The sequence below is a fragment of the Rhinopithecus roxellana genome, chromosome 2 (assembly GCF_007565055.1).
Source record: "Rhinopithecus roxellana isolate Shanxi Qingling chromosome 2, ASM756505v1, whole genome shotgun sequence".
In the NCBI taxonomy this organism is placed as follows: Eukaryota; Metazoa; Chordata; class Mammalia; order Primates; family Cercopithecidae; genus Rhinopithecus; species Rhinopithecus roxellana.
This window is the reverse complement of record NC_044550.1, coordinates 145,010,687-145,032,111: the sequence shown is the minus strand read 5'-3', so window position 1 is coordinate 145,032,111 and position 21,425 is coordinate 145,010,687. Positions and strand designations below refer to the sequence as shown.

The following is a 21,425-nucleotide window of genomic DNA, read 5'->3' as shown; positions in this document are numbered from 1 at the left end:
CTATGTTTTTTTATTGTGTTCTATTTCAGTTCATTTTTTTTATGTTGGCCTCAAACCACTAAATTGATTTTATAACCTAGCAACAGGTGGTAACTCTCAGTTTGAAAAAACAATGCCTTAAACTATTTCTCTGATCTTCCTTTATCCTTAATTCTGTTGTACTGGAAAAACAACGGAGCCTGTATTCCCTGCCCTGCCCTCCAAGAAGACACACACACACAGACACACACACACACACACGCCTACCCCTTAGCTTCTGTCCTGGCATTATTAGCTTGTAACAACAGTCTGATTTGCATGTTACCTTTGACCAAAGTTGCTGTCCATGCACTCAGTAATGGAACTGTAGGCCATCAATAGAAATACTAGCCAGTGAGGCCTATGATGAGGCAGGGGACCCCCACCAGTGAGTGGTGCGGAGTAATCTCCAGCTCTAAGAGGGCCTCTGCTCACATTCTCTAATAACCCCCTCCATGGAAGTGCTTTCTGAGGCCGCCATACCACCTTGCTCCACTTTGCCACAGTGGTGAAGAACAGAGTTTTCTCAGGGCTGAAGTTCTGCCATAAAATCATCTATGCTAATTCTTCTGTTTAAACAATCACTTTGCACTATTTACAGAAAGGAGGGAAAGTGGACACCTAGACTGTATGATCAGATGTCTTGGAAATCCAGTTAAATAAATGTATTCCCTATCCTATTCTGGGCCACCTCAACATAGAATCTTCCTTCAGGAAATACCATAGCCATTCATTATCATAGGCCCTAGGTGAAGGAAAGCTTCTGAAACACTTAGGTGGACCATTGAGCACCCATGGGCACGTGTGTATCTGTGTGTGTGTGAGTCCATATGACTAGTAGCTCATCTTCTCAGGAAAAATTCACTTACTTATTTAAGGAGCACTTGCTGAGTGCTTACTCTGTCCTGGGCAACTGTGCCAGGCTCTCAGGATGAAGCCATGAATGACAGAGAGATGGCCCTTGCCCTTATAAGGGGACAAACAGCTCAAAGTGATCCGGATGAGACAGTTTGGACATTTTTCTTTTGTTTTATCAAAGCCTAAGAGATATTTTTGAGATACATTCAGAGTTATTTTAGCAAAAGTCAGAAAGTGTAGTTTTGTTCCCTTTGAAATACAGCAAGGAAGCTACATGGCATCGCATTGCTCAATCAGTTACAAAAACTTTTCTACGTAATGGTCACATCTCGGAGTGACGCATTCTACCTCTGTTTGTTACAAACTCATTGAGCACAAGGACAAGGGGAACTGATTTTTCTTTATGAGTCAAAAGAACTTAAGACAAAGGATGAGTGCTACCTCCTGACATAAGGGAAAGTACTTGAATTTGAGGAAGTGAAAAGATGCTTGGTTTCCACAAGTTCTTCAGTCGGGAACACTATTTTACACACTCATTAGCAAAACAACCCAGTTTCTTTCCACTTGTTTAAAAAACCTGTCTCATCTGAGGACGAAGTATGTCCCATGTTCCCATGTGTTCCTTGTATTTGTATCAATTGCAGCATCTTTTTGGATGCTGCAATGTCAAATGGATGCTGAATGCTAATTTCTTCCTGAAAGAGAGGTAGCTGCATATACTTCTATTTGAACCAAAAGCAAATAAAATGTTGTTTTGAGGAGTCTGCCATAACTCCTGATACCTAGAAATACTAGGGTATTACTAAATTAGGGTTTTTACTACTAGTACAGAGAAATCATGCCATTATATCAAACTAGAAAATAGACCTTGCTCCTGGAGACGACTCCACTATCAATCTTATAGGAGTCCATCTGTATTAACAACAGCAATTGAGGGAAACAGCTGTCCCTTAAGCATTTACAAACCAAATCTCCAGAGACCTATGACTTTCACAGCTGTAAATGTCAACACATTTTGCTTCTGTATGGTAAAAAGAATGACATTTTCTTGAGTCACGATGTTTCTCTCCATTGACTCCCTGGAGTTCAGCTTTGGTTCTATTCTTAAGGAACTTGTCCTACCTTAAAGGTCTTCAGAATTTCTTGAGAATTTTTGGGTTGGGAGTAAGGCTTGGGTGTCAGCATAGGCACTGCTTTGGGAGTGACAGTTTTGCTTGGAGACCCACTGCCTGCTGACATGCTGGTATCCAGAACACTGGCACGAGTAATGGTGGTTTCAACAGTGGCAGTAAATTTGGGTGGAGGCAGTGACTGTTGCCGCAGGTATTTCATGGGGTTGGGGTCATTCAGGAAGGAGGATAAATTTGGCTCTGTTGAATGGCTTCTTTCCAGAATTTTTGGCATCTCCAAGCGTTCAAGAACAGCCTCACTGATGGTGAACCTCTCAATGTACTGTTGAAGGATCCCTTCTGCCTCCTCCTGGGACCGAGCGTTCTTATATGCTTCATGCAACTCTCTCTCTCTCCGCTCTCTAAAGGACACAGAAGGGAGATGCAATAACAAAGTCAACTAATGAAAATTGCAAAGAAGACCTTGGTAGAAACCAGGGTAGCATTGAAGAGATAGTACAGGGAATATAAAAATGTTACTATTAGAACCTTTATGACAGCCAACAATTTTTAGAAAAAAAAAAAACCTAGATAATGTTGTACATTAAAAATGACAACAGAAAGAACTCACTTTTCTTGAACAATTTCTCTGTAGGTTTTGATGCTCTTCCTTCGTTCACTTTTTTCATCTTCTCCAGCCAGTAACTTCTCCATTTTTTTCCTTTCTTCCTCTTTCTTGATTAAGTCCTGAGAAACACTTCTTCTACGACTCTTCCAACGAGCCAGGTCCTGGAAGGGAAAGAGAAATATAATATTCTTCTTCAGACGTGCGCATAATTCCATTTGTATTCTTCAGAGTTTAGTCATCTCCATTTCTACTCTTTAGAGAACTGACTATGGGCCCAGGCACTATAACATTGTGTGCATTCTCACACAATCCAATGTAAGTCTGGAACTGGAATGCCTCAAAGGCAGAAACATCCATATATTATCTACAGTATCCATAGCAGGGCAGCACATTTATTTAAATATGGCAGTGTGAAATACGCAATCACATTTCATGTCAGTTGCCAAATTTCAGAGAATTGCCTCATAAGGTAACTAAGAAACTTCATTCCTTCCTATTTATAACTTCTGCATTGTGAATAGATTTGCTGACAAAAGAATAGTAAGGATTCATTTTCCACCCAGAAGGTAGTAAATGCAGGAAAAAATAGTTTTGGAGTCTTTAGATCTGGTGATTCTATATGTATTAATTCATCTGATCCTTACAACAACCTTACCACAATCCTACAGGTAGTTATAGCATAATGATGAGGAGTGAGGATTCTGGAGTCAGATGAATGGGGTTGCAGCGGTGGGAAATAATCCCAGCTCTATCTTTTCCATGCTGTGGAATCTCAGGCTTGTTTCTTAGTCCCCCTGTGCCTCCATTTCCTCCTCTCTAAAATGAGGATGATAATAGTACCTATTCTTACAAGCTTGTAGGGTTAAATGTGAAAATAGATGTAAGGTGCCAGGCACACAGTAAGTGCTCAAAATATTTTAGACATAATTGTTACTATATTTTATCAACTTTGGAGAAGTTAACTTTTTAAACTAAAGGTGTAGTCAAGTTTGCAATAGCTACCTCCAGAGTGCTTTGTGAGAATTAAACGAAATAATCCACTCTCCCTCCTCTCTCCCCATTTTGGCTCTCAGCACACAATCTCAAAGCCCTCATCAGCCTCTTTAGCCTTCCTTCCCTGGTTCTAATCCTGGCTCCCCCACTCGCTAGCTGTGTGACGTTCAGCAAGTGACAGCTGTGCTGGGATTCGTCTGTGGAATCGAGGACAATAAAAGTTGCTAGTTCATTGAGTTACTAAGAGGATTAAATGAATGCATGCAAGCACTTAGAACAATGCCTGGTACTGGTACACGTTTGATGTTGGTCATTGTTATCGTTGCTATCATCATAATCATGATCAGTTTCAAATATATAACCTCAGGAGATAGTGCAGCCTCAATTCTGCATCCCGTTCCAGTTTCCTGCCTCCCCTCCCCACCTTTGTGGCCAAGCTTCTGGCCAGGGTGTTTGCTGATTACATGTCTGGGCTATCACTCCACGCCTTCACGCTGCTACTCACCTTCGGTTGAGTCCCACGTTTACCGTGTTACCTTTTGAAACCCTCTAGGGGCTCCCTTCCCTCCATGGCTTTCAGGTCCATGTCTACCCACCCGGCTGGATTTTCTGCTACCAGAAGCCTCCCCGCTGCCCGCGCGCCTTGGCCGGAACTCACATCTTGCCATTTGTCGTCCTCTTCCCTCAGCTGGTTATTTATCAGCTGCAGCTGCTCCTGGCGGGCCCTGCTGTGCGGCTGCACCGTGGCCTCCTCCTCACACCGCATGTCAAACATGCTCGTGCTCCTGAGTGCGGAGAGAGCGAACACAAGAGGGACCGCGATCAGCGCCCGTCGCGTCTCCGCGCGCCTGGGCGTCCTGCCGCGTGGGGGCGCTACCGGGCTTGGAAAACTGCCCCCTTCCCTGGCTGCGAACAGCGCGTGATGGGCGGTGTGTTCTGGCCCTGGGCGGGCGGTGGGCGTGCTGGCACTCCACCACCTCCTTTTGCCGCAAACGCCAAAAATGTGACCATCTTTGTCTTCAGTGATGCCACTGAATCGGGTCTATATATAATTTTATATGTAGGTGCCAAAATAGGTTTAAAGAAGAACTAGAAAAATGGTATTTGAAGCCCCGGGCTCCTCTCATTTGGAAATGCATTTTAAAAATAAAATTAAGATAATTAAAAGGTATAACCTGGGGAGAACTTGTGGGGAAAGAGGGCGGTGTTCCATGAAGTAAAACTTTATTACGGTAAATGCTTCTTTGTGTAGAAAGCTGGCTTAAAGGCTTCCTACGTGAATGGAGGCAACTTCTCCATTTCCAAAAAAATATCATTTGGCCTTAAGTTTAAGACACCCACTTTTTCTTATTTTATTGTATTGAATTTTAGGTGCATCTGACAGCTATGGATTGCTGATGTATATGTTCGTTGTAATCATGTCTTTTTATTTCTTGTAAAACTGCTGTAATTGATAGTGCAGTTGATGGCATCTTGGAATCAAGAAAATAAGGCATTTTATAACAAGAGTAAGGAGTAAAATACATAAATTAGGTATATATTTTGTATTCTAATATGCACAGTCATTTAATTTTTGTCAGGATACCTCTGAATATACTCTTTTAAAAGAAAAATGAAAGGGAAAACAATCTTTAAAAAACTCTTAGACTGCACATATAATTTATATATTCTATAGGAGCTTATTAAACATTGCGCAAGACCTAGGGCCTTTTTTTGTGATGCTTACATAAACCTTTGTTACAGCAAAAGCTGAAGCAGCAAGATGAAAACAGAAATAGAAAGCAAAGCAAAATCCTCCTCCTTTTATTTTTCTTTCAAAGAAATGACTCACTTTGGGACAAGTGGGTTATGGAGCCCAAAATTCAAGACATAGAGGGCTCTTAAAGCTCACTGTTAAGTGCCAGCAACAAAAAATGGTGATAGTCCATTTCTGAAACCAGCCTAACACAAAGAAAAAAAAACTACCATGCCCTTAGACACCAAAGAATTCCAGACATCATCAGTGATGTCCAAAATTGTTACTCCCATGGCCAGACAATGAACAGCAGCAGCATCGCTAAATGCAAAGGGCTCCCTAGCAGACAGCTGTCTGGAAGATGACCCCCAAAGCAATGGCTGCCCACCTTCTCAATCCACTCAAAAGTAATCTGTACAAATGTGTGAGTGCCTCTCTCTGCTCTCCAGATTTTGGACAATTCAAGTCTGACCTAAGAGAACTAAACTGAAAACTGTACTTGCAACCTGTCTTCCCCAAGAGTATTCTCATAATCTGGCTGCATAGAAGGACTCTTAGCTGAGGTTCCTATTAGCATGGATATGACAAGCCACTGCATAATGCTGCCTCCATGTATTCAGTGGAGAATGTTGATTTCAGCAGCTGTGCCTTCTAGAAAAAATAAACTGAGCCAGGCGTGGTGGCTCACGCCTGTAATCCCAGCACTTTGGGAGGCCAAGGTGGGCAGATCACTTGAGGTCAGGAGTTCAAGACCAACCTGGTCAACATGGTGAAATCCCTTCTCTACTAAAAATACAACAATAATAATAATCATCATCATAATTAGCCAGGCGTGCTGGCACATGCCTATAGTCCCACCTACTAGGGAGGCTAAGGCAGGAGGACGGCTTGAACCTGGGAGGCAGAAGTTGCAGTGAGCTGAGATTGCACCACTGCATTCCAGCCTGGGTGACAGAGTGAGACTCCATCTCAATAAATAAATAAATAAATAAATAAGAAAAGAAAAGAAAAAAAGAAAAAGAAACTGTAGTCCTTGATAGAGGAGAAGGGCTGTGATTTTTCATCTATTTTAGACTATTGATTAATGTTACCTAAGAAAGATTAAGAAATTTGCAGGATTAGGTAGAAAAGTCTAACCCATGCTTTTAAACTTCATGGATCAAAATTCACTGAAGCAGGCCTTCCAGAAAGACACAAAAATTCATCCCATTCTTCCTCTCACAGTTAAAAAAAAATCTTACTTTTAAAATATTCAATCTAGTCAGTTCATCTTTTAAGGTGATTTAAAATCTTTGCTAAGATCTTAGAAGACTTAAACCTCTCTGAACTGGGACCCTCCTATCATCCCCCTAAGTAGTTTGTAGATTATGGCAGAGGAAAGAGGTTCCTTCATTCAGCTCTGCCATCTGTAATATCTGCAGGTCAGAATTTCGGTTTAGGCCACAATGGGTGGCCACAGATCCCGGTTTTCTTCTGGGACCCCAAGAAGAAAATGGCAGCCTTCTCCAGGATCTGGGATTTGATTATCTCACCCAGTGGGCCTGGAGAAAATGAGAGCAGGCCTTAAGAATTACCTTTGTCTGTCCTGCATTCCCATCTCCACTCCCACTGTGAAGCTCTAACTAGCTCAGCCCAAATGTGGCCAGAAGCCAGTTAGTTAAATAAAAGGAGAAACTCTTGTTTGCCCTTTCATGTACCAGGAAGTACAGGTTGAACATCTCTAATCCAAAAATCTGAAATCTGAAATGCTCCAAACTCCAACACTTTTTGAGTGCTGACATGACCCCACAAGTCGAAAATTCTACCCCTGACCTTGTGTGATGGGATGCAGTCAAAACTTTGTTTCACGCACAAAATTACTTAAACTATTGTATAAAATCACCTCCAGGCTATCTGTATAAGGTATATATGGAACATAAATGAATTTCATATTTAGACTTGGGTTCCATCCTCAAGATATTTCACTATGTATACGCAAATATTCCAAAATCTAAAAAAGTTCAAAATCTGAAACACTTCTCACTCCAAGCATTTTCTATAAGGCAGGCTCAACCTGTATTATTTTTTTCTCAAGTTTTTTTTGTTTTAAAGAAATATCAGCAAACTGGCCAAAAAACAAGGAACAAACCTGAGTGATATATTTATGCCATTTTCAGAAAAAATTAAGAAGTTGAGAATTGATAATACTAAAAAGAAAATGGGTTGTCATTCAGAACATGTTCCCTATTTCAGGTTAGACTTGGCCTCCCAAATGAAGAGGTGTGTGTCTGGGGATGGGGGTTGACGGGTATGGGATCCTGGAGATGGCCAGCTTCCAGAATATTAATGTGACTTGGACTAATACTGTGCTCCGCAGTACCTTATGTCTATGCCCTTGGGCTGTTGGCATGAGGGCTCCTGGCTGCAGAGTCCAGGAGTCTCCCTTGGTGGTGGGTTGGCATTTTTGAGGGCCAGGATGGAATTACCCCAAGTGCCTGGAAATTGTTTCTGGGCCAAGTCTACAGTAAAGGAATTCAGAATAAAATGGCCTATGGCTCTCACAAAGTACCGACTCCTTTGGTGGGCCGGGTATTGGGAGGGAAAGAGTGTGCAAGTGAGGAAAAGGGCAAGAAGGTGAAATTAAATCTATGGAAACATTCTTGGTTGGCCAGGAGGTGGAAATTTCTCCGTTTGCCTGTGCGGTAGGTCTGCCCCTGACCTATATTTTCCTTAAAGGGCTCATCATTTTTTCTGATTGGGCTCTATTTTAAGAATGTGTCAATTATTAATAAACACAGCCTGTGCCAAAAAAAATGCCTTTAAAGATTTTGGAAAAAGGAGATATTAAGGGAATAAACTAAAAATAGTATAAGTTTCTATTTTAAGAATAAATTCCTGATATCAACTTTTCATTTTGTTCCCCACATGGTTTCATGTAAATTGTATCTGCTCTAAGCAGGAAACCCAGCACTTTGGATATCCCTAGATAAGAGCTCTGGAAAAGAAGCTCCTTTTACTCTTCTTGGTCCCTGGGGCTGCATTCTGTAAACTTAGAGAAGGCAAGAAGGGAGTCCCTGTCCCCACCCCTTTTAAGAAATCATTAACTTTTCCTGTGGGTGAAGGTTTGTGTTCAGGTGCAGGCAAAATTCAGAAACTCTTTAATTTCCCTTCCTTTCTTTCACCTTTTAGGGTTTCCCAGGGGTCTATTTAAGCAAATTGTATAGTAGTCTTGTATTGATGAAGAAGAAATCCATTCTATCAAAATGTTTTTGCTCACCAAACCAAAGTAGTGTTTTGCCTATCGATCTTATAAAATCCTCCTTTCAGTGAATGTTAAATATTGCCATTGCAGGTTTGAAAAGTAATAACCAGGGCTCAATTTTACAGACTACTTAACTCTGTGCAGTCAGTCAAGCTCAGGCTGAATTTGGTTTTGAGGCATAAGTGTTCTTTATGTCAGATCACATATGGGAAACTTGGCCCTGGAGTTTGACCACTTAGGGCTTGGAGTCCAAACTAAGTAGACATCTTGAACACAAACATGGAAATAGCACAATCTGAAGACACTTAATGGTTTTTTTTTTTGAGATGGAGTCTCGCTCTGTCACCCAGGCTGGAGTGCTGTGGCCGGATCTCAGCTCACTGCAAGCTCCGCCTCCCGGGGTCACGCCATTCTCCTGCCTCAGCCTCCCGGGTAGCTGGGACTACAGGTGTCCGCCACCACGCCTGGCTAGTTTTTTGTAGTTTTTAGTAGAGACGGGGTTTCACCGTGTTAGCCAGGATGGTCTCGATCTCCTGACCTCATGATCCGCCCGTCTCGGCCTCCCAAAGTGCTGGGATTACAGGCTTGAGCCACCGCGCCCGGCCAACACTTAATGTTTTGCCTAATCTCATTGTCATTGGTGGAAATGATGTTTGCGTGTTCTACATGCAAATTCTATTCAAATTCCTCATTGTGTGACTTGAAACTGAGGCTCAGGAAAGGACAGGCAAAGGAGGGCTGCTGATTGCATTCTGGATGGCCCAGGCTCCCATGAGGCCACAAAATGCTTCTCAATGTCAGGATCAGCAGACTACTGATGCTGGATTTAGATATTAATCAACGTTTCTTCATATGCAAATTACGTGAATCTGAGAAGGCTAGTACTTTGCAATAAATAAATAAATAAATAAATAAATAAATAAATAAATAAATAAATAAAGTTTGCCTTATATATCAGTTGCAGAATGATCTGCATGTGGGAAATCCATTTCTGAAGCAGAGTTAACGTGGTCACAAATGGGAGGGTTTGGATTCTTCTCAAATTTGAATGTGAAGTATGGGATAAGGAATGAACCTCTGCTTGGTTGAGTGAAAACCAAGCAGCAGGGAGGGGAAGGGCCAGTCATGTCTTAGATCCTTGGCCCCTTGCTAAGCCATGGAACTTGAGCAAAACTCTGATGTTTTGGTTTCAAGCATCCCACAGTTTATATGATTCCAACCTGGGAGGAACCTGGGCTTCTGAATCTATAATTAGTGGTTTGGGATTTATTTTCTTAGTTAAAAAACGAGACTATTGGACTTCGTTGTTAACTCTAAGCCCCAACATATCAAGAATTAAGTGCAAAACTCAGAATACCCTTTAAATAATTCTGTGGTTCAGAAGGGGTACCAATGTTCAAACTATAACAAGAACAACAACTTTAACATGCCTAGTCTAGGAAAAGCAAATGTTAAGTTTCAAGCAGCAGCTTCATATTAGAATCATGCTTAAGTTGCTTTTTCATTCATCTTTCCTGCACAGAACGTATGCTCTGCATTCCAACTTCAAGTGCTTTGCTGCACAAGTCAGCTAACTATTCAGTTCACTTGCATCAGTTGCATTTCAATTAGTGGTAAGTACTGGAAGCATGCAGTTTAGGCTAGTAATTAATGTAATCCTACAAATACAAGGCAACTTACTCTGCGTCATCAGACACAGGAGTTCTCGGACCGTATCTATAAGATCAAATACAAAATTAGAGGACTGGTGGAGTTGAAAGTGAATGCTGTAAGCAAGCTGGAAATAAAAACTGCTGGTGAAATACATGTGCGCCAAACCTTTTTTGCTGAGATAGTGAAAGAGAAGTGGCATTATACAATTAGCAATATTCATTGACTGCTGAAAATCAAAGACAAGTCTTGATGTTTCTAAAAAATGCAAAATTTATCCCAAAACCCAGAAGAGAAATAAAAATAATCCCCACACTACCCAAAAAGAAAGAATCTGTTCAATATAAACACAGGAAGGCTTAGGTGCAATCCACAATGTTTAGAGAAGGCAGCTTAGAAAACAAACATGTATTACAGTCATTCACGAACAGTTCAACTTTTTGTGCCTTTATGTTCAGCAGTAATGGGCTGTAATGGACAACCACTGTACAAGTGCACCCTTACTGACCCTGTCCCTGATACGTTAATGCATTTGCACAAATAACATCAAAGAGTGTTTCTGCAGTTTTCTGAAAGTTAACCAGAACCCCAATCAGTGCCTTCCACATGCATTTGACAGAAACCACAATTCCTAGAAAACTGGTAGTTTTAATCAAAACCAGGCTTGGATGATATTCCATAACTTGAAAAACTAAAGTTTTTTTTCTAATCTTTTATATTCTCCTGATAATTTAGATCCATAAAGTTGTACCCTCTGCAATAGTCACTTGAAGTCTAAATGAGTCTAAAGCAAAAAGACTAAATTAGAAAAATATTAGAACATTACAAGACATATTTCAAGCACATTTAAAGAAACAAAACAAAACAAAAAAACAACACAGCTCCCACAAATGCCTGTCTCTTCAGCAAAGGTAAACTTTAAGGGTCAGTTCTTACCTATACCCTGAAAAGCTCCTCCTTTCTGCAATTCTGATGGTGGACAAAGAATAGTAAAGAAAATACATCCTGCTTCCAGTTTCCAATAAATTACATTTTGGAGTCAGCAGCAAAAATTACCTGGTCCCATGATCAGTTTCACAACAGTTTACAGGAAAAGGGTAATTTCTAAACATCTCTTCCTGCAGTCTTAAAGAAAACACCCCAGAATGCATGAGTGTACACACACATACCCCCTTCTCTCTTATGCTTTTATCATTCTAGAATAATGTACATTCAATGATAATTATTTAATTCACAGTGAAGGCAACCATACCAGTGCAAAACCCCAAATCTCTGTTGAAAAGGCCAAAAACAAGACAAGGAAAGGGTCTGTGAATGTTTTTCTTCTGGGAATAAGACTCATCTTCTCCTTCTCCAGGGTATCAGAAGGTGCTTCAGTTGAACCTAATATTCTCAATTTTCCAAAACACTACTACATTAAAGCAGATTCTTTCACATCAAAAGAGAGTGGGCTGGGTGTAGTGGCTCATGCTTGTAATCCCAGCACTTGGGAGGCCAAGGCAGGCAGATCGCTTGAGCTCAGGAGTTCAAGACCAGCCTGGGCACATGGTGAAGCCTTGTCTCTACCAATAACACAAAAAATTAGCTGGGCGTGGTGGAGCACGCCTGTGGTCCCAGCTACTCTGGAGGATGAGGCAGGAGAATTACTTGAGCTGGGGAGGCGGAGGTTGCAGAGATCATGCCACTGCACTCCAGCCCAGGTGACGACAGAGTGAGACTCTGATGGAAAGGGAAGGGGAAGAGGAAGGGAAGAAAGGGCAACATTAATTCTGAAGACTAGGTGTTTCCCAGTTAATAAATAGGCCTATTGGAATAAATTTATTCGAACATAGTGTTTTCTAAGTTATCTGTGGAAGAGAGCAGAGAATTTCTTCCCAATGGATGGTTAATCAAGAATCTATTAATAGTTGCTATGTGTTTTTGTGTTTCAATTTGAATATTTTAATTAACATTTTATTGAAGTATAAGATACATACAGAAAGTGCACATACCACACATATACTTCAATGAATTTTCACAAACTGAACATACGCATAGATTAGTGTTGAGTGTTTTGTACTATGTAAACAGACTCAAATAGTATGTACTCTTGAGTTTGGCTTCTTTAGCACATTTTGTGAGTTTTTCAACTATGTTGTTGCATGTAGGATATATCTGAATTTAAATTATGCTACACAAAGTAATTAACAGTATTTCATGGACATCCCTACCAATAAATGTAGATCTATACCAAAATGTAAGCCCCACAGGAGCAGACATTTTTTCTGTTTGGGTTCCCTGAACAGTGGTCAGACTAGTCAGTAAGTATTTATTAAATACTTATCAGGTGCTCAAGAAATTGAAAAGAATAGCCCAGTTTCTGAAGATAACCTTCATTTATCTCTTTACTATGTACTGCGTGTTTAAATAATTTCCTGTGAGACTAATATATTAGCTTTAAAAGGGCACCAACTTAAGCAGAATTGCCTTTGCTGGCAAGGGGAAGATAATCAGAGCTGAGGTGTCAAGTGACTTTCCCAATCATCCTACAGGAGATCAAAAAGTAAAGGCAAGTTAGCAAAAAAAAAAAAGTAATAAAGTGTTCTTTTTAATGCAAAGTACGTGAGCCAATAGGTTATGAGGTACAAAATTGGCCAGACATGTCACAGTTGACATAAGCATCCTACAAAAAAAGAAAGTCAATAAAGTTTAATTTTGAGGCCAGGCATGGCAGCTCATGCCTATAATCCCAACACTTGGGAAGCTGAAGTGGGAGGATCACTTGAGCCCAGGAGTTCAAGACCAGCCTGGGCAATATAGTGAGACTGTCTCTACAAAAGAAAAACAAACAAACAAAAAAAAATTTGCCAGGTCTAGTGGTGTACACCTATGGTCCCAGCTACCTGGGAGGCTGAGATGGGAGGATTGCTTGAGCCTGGAAGGTACACGCTGCAGTGAACTGTGATCACACTAGCTTGGGTGATGGAGTGAGATTTTGTCTCAAAAAAGTAAATAAATAAATAAATAAAATAAAGTTTACTTTTGAGGGTAGGGGTAGGTAGAAAGATAAAAGGGAACAGCCTATGCACCCATTGCCTGTATTTATGTAACTTCTACTACTAATAAAGCATTTCAGAATCAATAATTTGATAGTTATCTATTTCTATATCATGAACTAGCATTAGCTTAATTTAAAGTGTTTTTACTGCTCATCTAAGATCACCACCCAGCACCCAGCACAGTGCTTTACACATAGTGATTATTACTCAATAAACACTTGTTGAAAGGAAACGTGCATCCCTGTGGTGTTTGCTGGCTCAATCACACAATATGTCACATAGTTCACCTGACCATTCCTCTTTGTATTCAGAGTAACCACCCATTCCCATGTGAAAATAAAGAGGATGCTTTCCCAAATCACAAAGAAAGTGACAGGCCAGGTGCAGTGGCTCAAGCCTGTAATCCCAGGACTTTGGGAGGCCGATGCGGGTGGATCATTTGAGGTCAGGGGTTCCAGAGCAGCCTGGCCAACACAGCAAAACCCCATCTCTACTAAAAATACAAAAATTAGCTGGGTATGGTGGTGGGCGCCTATAATCCCAGCTATTCAGGAGGCTGAAGCATGAGAATCACTTGAACGGGCAGAGGTTTCAGTGAGATGAGATCAGGCCCTGCACTCCCGTCTGGGCAACAAAGCAAGACTCCATCTCAAAAAAAAAAAAAAAAAAAAAAAAAAAAAAAAAAAAAAACGGTGACAGAATTCCTCAGGCTTCCACAGTCCCCTCTATTTACTTGTGTAGGCATCATGCTGGAGAGGGATGGTGCGTTTCCACTCCAATAGAGCTGAGTTTGGATCTTGGCTTTGTAAGTACCAGCTGTGGACATGTGGACCTCGGTTTCCTAATTGCAAAACGCAGATGGAAATTCTTCCTCTCGAAGGTGGTATAAGGAATAAGTGAACAGGAGAGCACGTAAATATATCCAGTAGGCAGTCTCTAGGCCTCACCTCCTTCTTTCCTTCCATTCTACCTTACTTTACAGAAGTCTGCGGACCCAGGGTCAAGTCCACGGCATCTGGAAAGTGAGTGTGGAGGACCAGCTTCACCACTCTGTTCCTCTGTCTTCCCAGCCCTAACAAGCTCGGGAATCATGTGCGATCCACTCATGTAGCTTTTCTCTACATCAGTCTTCTTATTTGTGAAATGGAGCTAACATAGATTCCTTCAACCTACCTGTGAATTCCCAGGACAAGGTGAGCTTGAGGGAGCAGACATAGAGGAAATGCTATAAAGAAATCTGTGGTTGTAAAACACAAATATTACTTCTGCTCCCTGAAAACAGTGCTAGGCTCCATTACTGTTTTATTCAGAAGAATGTAAAATATAGATTAAATCCAGATGATCAAGATGGCTAGGTTATTGATTTTTTTAAAAAATCTGGAGAGATTACCTACTGTTCTCCTTGCCTCCCACTTTGCCTTCTCTCCCACTGCCATCAGGGTCCTTGGAGAAGCAGAACTCCATTGCTTCCTGTTTTATGGTGAGCTTATAAATTATGCAAAGCTCTCCTCACTTCTTTGCCCTACATTGGTAGGCTGACCACACATTTAACAAAAATGTATCACTTTTATTAAATGGCAAGAGAGGCTTTAACATATAGGACTCTAAACTGGAACAGGAACCCCAGGATAATTATTTCCTTACTCGTCATCAAGTCATGGTTGACTCTAAGTCAAGTCAGAGCATGGAATAGAAATCCTACCTCCAGAAGGCAATGAGTATTTGCTAATGTGGAAAAATTAATATAATTACAACTTTTATAAATGTATTAATCATCTTTGGACCTGGAATCAGAGTGAAATCAAGCAAATCAGAAAGAAGTTCAACCCTTTTACCCAACTATGTGAGCTAGAAAGAAATAAAATAATTTCCCATTTATTCAGTCCACCAGAGTCAGAAAAAAATGTTTAACAGGTAAATTCACCACTGAATTACACCTGCTTACATGCAGAAAAGAGGAAAAAATTCTTGGCAGATGAGGCCAATTTTAATCATTCTGTTTCTGCTAGCAACAGCAGGTAAGTGGCACTGAAGTGCCATAATGCATTAAGAACACACTGAAAGCTCAGACTGAAGAAACAGTCACAAGAGCACAGAATAACCTTCTGACCTCTGATCTTTCATGGGTAGACCCTTGGAAGATTCTTCCACATCCTGTTGCTTTGCAAATGGAACTGGAAGGAACTGGTTTGGGTTGGATCCAGTGTGCCTAAGGGACATCCCAGTTCTCCTGGCCATCATGTCGTCTTTTCGTGAATCATCCAACTTTCGCTGACCTTTCAGTCCACTGCCACTCCAGGCAGGAGCTATCATCTTCTCCAACTTCTCTTCTGTCCCTGAGGCCTCACACTCAGAGGCCAGAGGACACGCCCTAGGGCAACATTCAGTCCAGCCAGTCAAAGGCCACTTACTGCTAAAGATATTTTCAGTAGCATCACTCACTGGCGTTAATTCAAGACAGAAGAAGCCAGCGTCCCTGGAGGCAGCAGCACACAGAGCAGCTGAGCAGGAAATCTCCCTTTTGAATACTGTGACCCTCTGTCATGCAGCTGATACTCACACAGGAATGGGGGTCCCTTTTTGGGTTTCATGAGTCCTGAGAATGAAATTTGGCCAGTACTCAGCCACATGCAAAGGCTAAAATCTCTACCCAGAGCGGGCACCAGAAGCAGAACTCTGATCTTGGGATGAGCACACTCTTTTATTGACTTTACTCCACGCTCTATCAGTCGCCAAGTGCAGACTGTGACTTTAAGCTGTTTTTTGGGAACACGACAGCCACACACAGCAGGGGCAACACACCACGGAGCGGAGCACAGGCAAGATGCTCACAGTGGCTGGCTGCTCTCCTCTGATCTTTCTGCCTTTGACAGTCTCTCAGAATCTCTTGGAGCACTTTCCGCTTCTTCTTTGCCATCCTGTGGCAGCTGTTTGGATGTAACTAAAGCCAGAGAGGACAGTTTCACTCCTAGGAAAGAATTCACACCAGAGGCCCTGACCCCACCTGCCCTCCTTCACCTCCTGGGAAGGCAGGAAAAACTGCTCCTCACCTTCCTCTATCCCCCTCGAGCACTCGCCCAGACCGCAGCCCCACTCTTCCTGAGACTCCGGCACAGGAGCCAGCCATGAGGCTCTTCTGTAATAGTCACCTTGGCCAGAATTCACTGTTCTGCAGACGATCAAGTAGCATTGGTGGCAAGAGAGGAGAGGAACAAGGGTTACAAAAGAAGACAATGAAAGTCCTTGGGACTGAAAGATTAGTAAGAGAAGAATGTGGCTGCTCTCATTCGTAAGGCTGGTTAGTAAGGATGAGATAATCAGATTGAGATAATGGAATGTGAACTCTGGCTAGGGCCTATGAAGGTCAAACAAGGCTGGCGTGACTTTGTCACCACAAGACTGAATGATGGGCCTCTCAGGATTCAAGGCCTCGAGGATGTATTTCTTATTAATTTCCTACCCCCTTCTCCCCACCTCAGATCCCCACCATCCTCTGAAACCTCAACTCTTTATTTGGGGTGTTTATAGCCTTCTCTCTTCTATGGTGTCACCCCAGGTCTGGAACCAAAAAAACCCTTCTATAGGTCATAGGCCACCCATCATTTCCTTTGGATTTCAAGGGCAAGATATAAAGAAGAATGCTATGAACACTTCCTCCTGCTACGGAGAGCCTCCCTTTGCTCCTGCCGCACAGAGGGAATGGAGGTTCCCAGGGCAATCCAGTTTTACACATGTCCTATATGTGCTTCCTACCAGCCCACAGAACCAAATCCCCAAAAGAGGGCTTGGGAACTCAAAACTGGGTGGCCTCCAGGGAGGATAAGAACTGGGACAGGCCTCTAAGGTGTTCTTCCCTCACACATTTGGATGGCGATTCATCCAAGGAAAGTCTTGACTTACAGAAACCCCCAAAGAGGAGAGTTTTAAGACTCCTGATTTATTATATAATTTTAAAAAGTGGGAGAGGAAGGAGACCTTTACTTTTTTAATACGTCTACTTAGATGTCCAAAACGTGAACTCATGATACTAATAACTTTTTCTTCTTCTCTCTAAGGGATAGGAAAGAGAAAGGTTATACATAAGCCCAGGAAACCCTAGTGATATCATTAAAACATTCCATTTAGCTCGTTCAGTATTTTCAACTAATAAAATAGTACTGGATGCAGCTGAGGGAAAAAGGGTCATTTGCCAAGATTATTGGCATTCCCAGGCAGCGATTCTGGTGACAACAGAATCAAAATGGATGCCTGCCATTTAACTTCACACACATGTCCCCCCAGGCGGACCCACTAACCTTACTTCTCTGCTATACACAGTCTGTTAAAACTAGGTCATCTCTAGGGGTTTGTATAACATACTTCAGCAAACTCTTTAAAAGCGGCAGCGACTCCCATGCAGCTATCCTTGCACATGTATGGCAAAAAATACCTGCAGTCATTTTGTGGATTAAGCATTTGGTGCCCCTTTAAGCTGGAAGTGGCCGCTGAGACAGGAGACACAGAGCCCGTTTGAATCTTGCTGCCATGACAGATGACTTCTTCTTCATCCTCTCTAGGCCCAGCCTTGCCAATGCTAAGCCGCTTCCATTTCTGCTGATCTATCTCCGTCACTGGCCCAAAGTGCACAAACTTTTGCCTGGGGCTGGAAGCTTTCTTAGAGGCCCTTGCTTTGCGGTTGGCAAAGTCATCATGAATGGCAGTTTCTGCTTTAATTTCTGGGGAAGGCTCAGAAGCACAGATGTGCTGAACATCTCCATCCCTAGTCAAAACCAGAAATAAGTTCTAAAAATGTCTAAGTACAAAGCAATAAGACGTTTGAAAAAAAAAAAAAAGCAACTAGAAGTAGTTGGCCCTCCCTATTAGTGAGTTCAGCATCCCACTGACAGGATTCAACCAACGTCAATGGAAATTATTTGGGACAAAAAAATTCCACAGATTTTCAAAAAGCAAAACTTGAATTTGCCGTGCACTAAGTACTACATTGAATCCACATGAATAAAGTGATGTGAAAGCACTGTGTTAGGTATACATGTATAAGGTATGCTTATGTTAATGTAGCTATTATCAGTAATCTACAGATAATTTAAAGTATATGGGAGGATGTGCACAGGTTATATGTAAATACTATATCATTTCATACAAGGGACTTGAGCCTCCAAGAATTTTGGAATCCAAGGGGAATTCTAGAATCAAGCACGGATACTGAGGGAAGACTATATGAAAAATATTTTTAAGGCTAGAGCAGAACTGCTTTTTCATTAACACTCAAATGAAGAAATGATCATTGTCTTGCCTAGAAATGATCATTACCTTGTCTTTAAGCTTCCATAGCTTTCAAAACATCAATTCTAACATCTCTAACATCATAAATAAGAGCATAAGAAAATCTTAGGTACTGTGGAATAATTAAAATTATTTGAAAGTCAAGTTTAAATTATTTACAGTAAACAAGTCTATCAAAATAAATAACCATTCTTGGAAAGGTGGCTGGGTTAAAAAGAGAATGTTTTCTCTCCATGTGGTTTGTAACTTTTGGTATTAATAAATTCACCTCATGCTGAATATGCTGAGCTCCAGGAGCTCTGTGATGTGAGAGGCACTTTTTCAAGCCATCAAAATAAGAAATGATACGAGGGGTCTGCATGGTGGCTCATGCCTGTAATCCCAGCACTTTGGGAGGCTGATATGGAAGGATCACTTGAGCCCTAGGAGCCCTAAGTGTTCAAGACCAGCCTCAGCAACATAGCAAGACCCCATCTCTATTTAAAAAAAAAAATTAATTAATTAAAATTTTGGCCAGGTCCCATCGCTCATGCCTGTAATCCCAAGTCTTTGGGAAGCTGAGGTGGGAGGATCCCTTGAGCCCAGGAGTTCAAGATCAGCATGGGCGGCATAGTGAGACCTTGTCTCCACAAAAAATCAAAAGATTAACCAGGTATGGTGGCATGGGCCTGTAGTCCCAGCTACTCAAGAGGCTGAGGGAGAGGACTGCTTGAGCCCAGGAATCGAGGGTACAGTGAGCTGTGATCAAGCCACTGTATTCCAGCCTGGGCAATAGAGCAAGACCCTGACAGGAAAAAAAAAAAAAAAAAAAAAAAAAAAAAGACACAAAGATAAGCATTTCATGCCTTCAAAATGAAATACCGTGACTGCTAGGGGGAAACTGGTGGGAAACATGACACACCTCGCTTTTCCTGACACTTTGAGTCTCTCCCATGTCTCCAAGTCGGCTTCTGTTATGTTGGAGAGTGTAATGAAGCTCGGGGGCTCACGGTGAGGGGCAAGGCTGCCCTGAATTCTCCGCTGGGCCAGGTCATCCTTGTGACGATCTGGCACCTTCCTGAGTCCTCCTTCCACAGGTTCACTTTCCTGAGCCCTCATGTTACAGGTCACTATCGACTTCATCTCTTCTGTGTGGCCCTGGTTTCTGTCCATTTGATCCAGGCCCCCACACCAGTGGAAAAATCAAGTTCAAGGAAGGGGAGCAGACAAAGAGAATGTCAAACATGGAAACTCACAGGCTGAGGACAGAACAAAATGATGGAAACGCTTTTCCCTTTCTCAAAAATGGAATCAATGGGAGCTGTGATGACTTTCATCTATATCACCCTTATTATAATTCTGAATGAGACAGAGGTTTTTTTCCCCCTTCCAGATGATAGTCTCAACTACAGTTTAGGAAGAGAAGCCATGCCTGCTGAAAGATTACTAATGGTAATGAGATTTTGGTTGGATGGTAATGATGCCCAATTCCCACACTATTCAAGTTACTGTAATGAATTCAGGTTTTCTGATTGAATCCCTCAGCCCTCTTGGAATGTTTTTTACTGCACTAGTAAAATGTTCGTAATGAGCTCTGCATGATCCAAATTCTAGGATTAGTTTGGAGATAGCTGGAACGTTGTTCACATATTAAATATCTCAAACCTAAACCCACAGCTGCCAGAAAGTACATCTAAGTCAATTCTGAACATAAAGTTTCAACGTTTAAACTCACCGTCTGCTTCACGGCATTAGTCAGGTCTGGCTAAGGCAACCTTGAAAAGCAGAGGGTGTTCTTCTTTACCCGGATTGACAGGGTCAATACCCACTTGTTTCTTGTGTTAATAACCGTTCACCTTTATTGATGCTAAAATTGATATTTTCAATTGTTCTCCTATGAAGTGAACACTATCTGGCTAGTGTTGACAAAACTGCGATTTAAACCAAAGCTGTGGCATTTATATATATAAATATTCCATTAAAAGTCTATTTCTAACTAAATATCCTTCTTGGGATAGAAAAATCTCAAAAAATACATAAATAGAGCCTATTAATTTTCCCACAAAATATATCATTCAAGCTGGAAAATCAAGAGGTGGTCTTTTGTTACCTCGATGATTTGGCATGCTTGCAGAGCCCACAAAAATAGAAAGGCTACAGAATTTTCTTAGTTTGAGGAAGGAGATGAAGGAAGGGCATAGCAAAGAGGCACTAGGGACCTTTTTTTTTTTTTTTTTTTTTTTTAAATAAGTTATTTGATGCTATCTAGAGAGGTCAAGGGCTGCTTCAGACCCAGAACTGTGTCCACAAACACAGAGTCAGGTGACAACAGACAAATGTAGCTGGATATATCAGGAATTAAAATTGCATGGAGGAGAAAGGAAAAAAGGGAGATACAAAGGTTAGTCCTTTTCCTGACTCAAATTGCTGATTGTCATCAATATGCCTTGACGTTAGTCAGTTATCCAAAAGTCTTTGTTTCACTTGCACAACTGATCCCTCCCACAAGGCCCTCCAAAAATGGTTTGTTACAAGGCCTGCCAACTGCAATGGCAAAGACCAAGGGCCTCCTGAAGCTATAATGTGTCCTGTAAAGAAATGATGCCAGATTTTCTCTTATCTAATCCCTGTTCTATATCCAGGTATCTCTCATGGGTTTTTGTATCTGGTACTTCCTAAGAAAAATAAAAAAGATCAACTACTCCACTGAGCTCAACAACTCTGCCCAAAGAACAATTTTAATTGTCTAAAGCACAGCGGAAATAATTATATACTAAGTTCAACAGGCTTAAAAACCTCTAAAGTGATGGGCAAAAAGATGACAATTCAATAATGTAGATGCTATCTCTAGCTGATTTTCATATAAGGAAAAATACACAAATGACTAACTCTG

At 41.4% G+C, this 21,425-nt stretch overlaps 1 protein-coding gene across 22 annotated transcripts in view; it reads right to left on the bottom strand.

Moving 5' to 3' along the window:
* Positions 1-21,425, bottom strand: part of LIMCH1 (LIM and calponin homology domains 1) — a 352,171-nt gene that overhangs the window by 52,506 nt on the left and 278,240 nt on the right. For 12 of the 22 annotated variants that reach the window (XM_010384733.2, XM_010384727.2, XM_010384765.2 and 9 more), the window contains 9 exons: positions 19,455-19,697; positions 17,700-18,029; positions 16,321-16,439; positions 16,103-16,211; positions 15,381-15,641; positions 10,263-10,298; positions 4,265-4,391; positions 2,617-2,774; positions 1,999-2,407 (listed from right to left, as the gene is read on the bottom strand). In XM_010384733.2, the coding sequence (XP_010383035.1) occupies positions 1,999-2,407; positions 2,617-2,774; positions 4,265-4,391; positions 10,263-10,298; positions 15,381-15,641; positions 16,103-16,211; positions 16,321-16,439; positions 17,700-18,029; positions 19,455-19,697 (1,792 nt within the window). The remainder of the gene's footprint in view (positions 1-1,998; positions 2,408-2,616; positions 2,775-4,264; positions 4,392-10,262; positions 10,299-15,380; positions 15,642-16,102; positions 16,212-16,320; positions 16,440-17,699; positions 18,030-19,454; positions 19,698-21,425) is intronic. The other 10 variants (XM_030921869.1, XM_030921871.1, XM_010384788.2 and 7 more) reach the window with 2 other exon arrangements.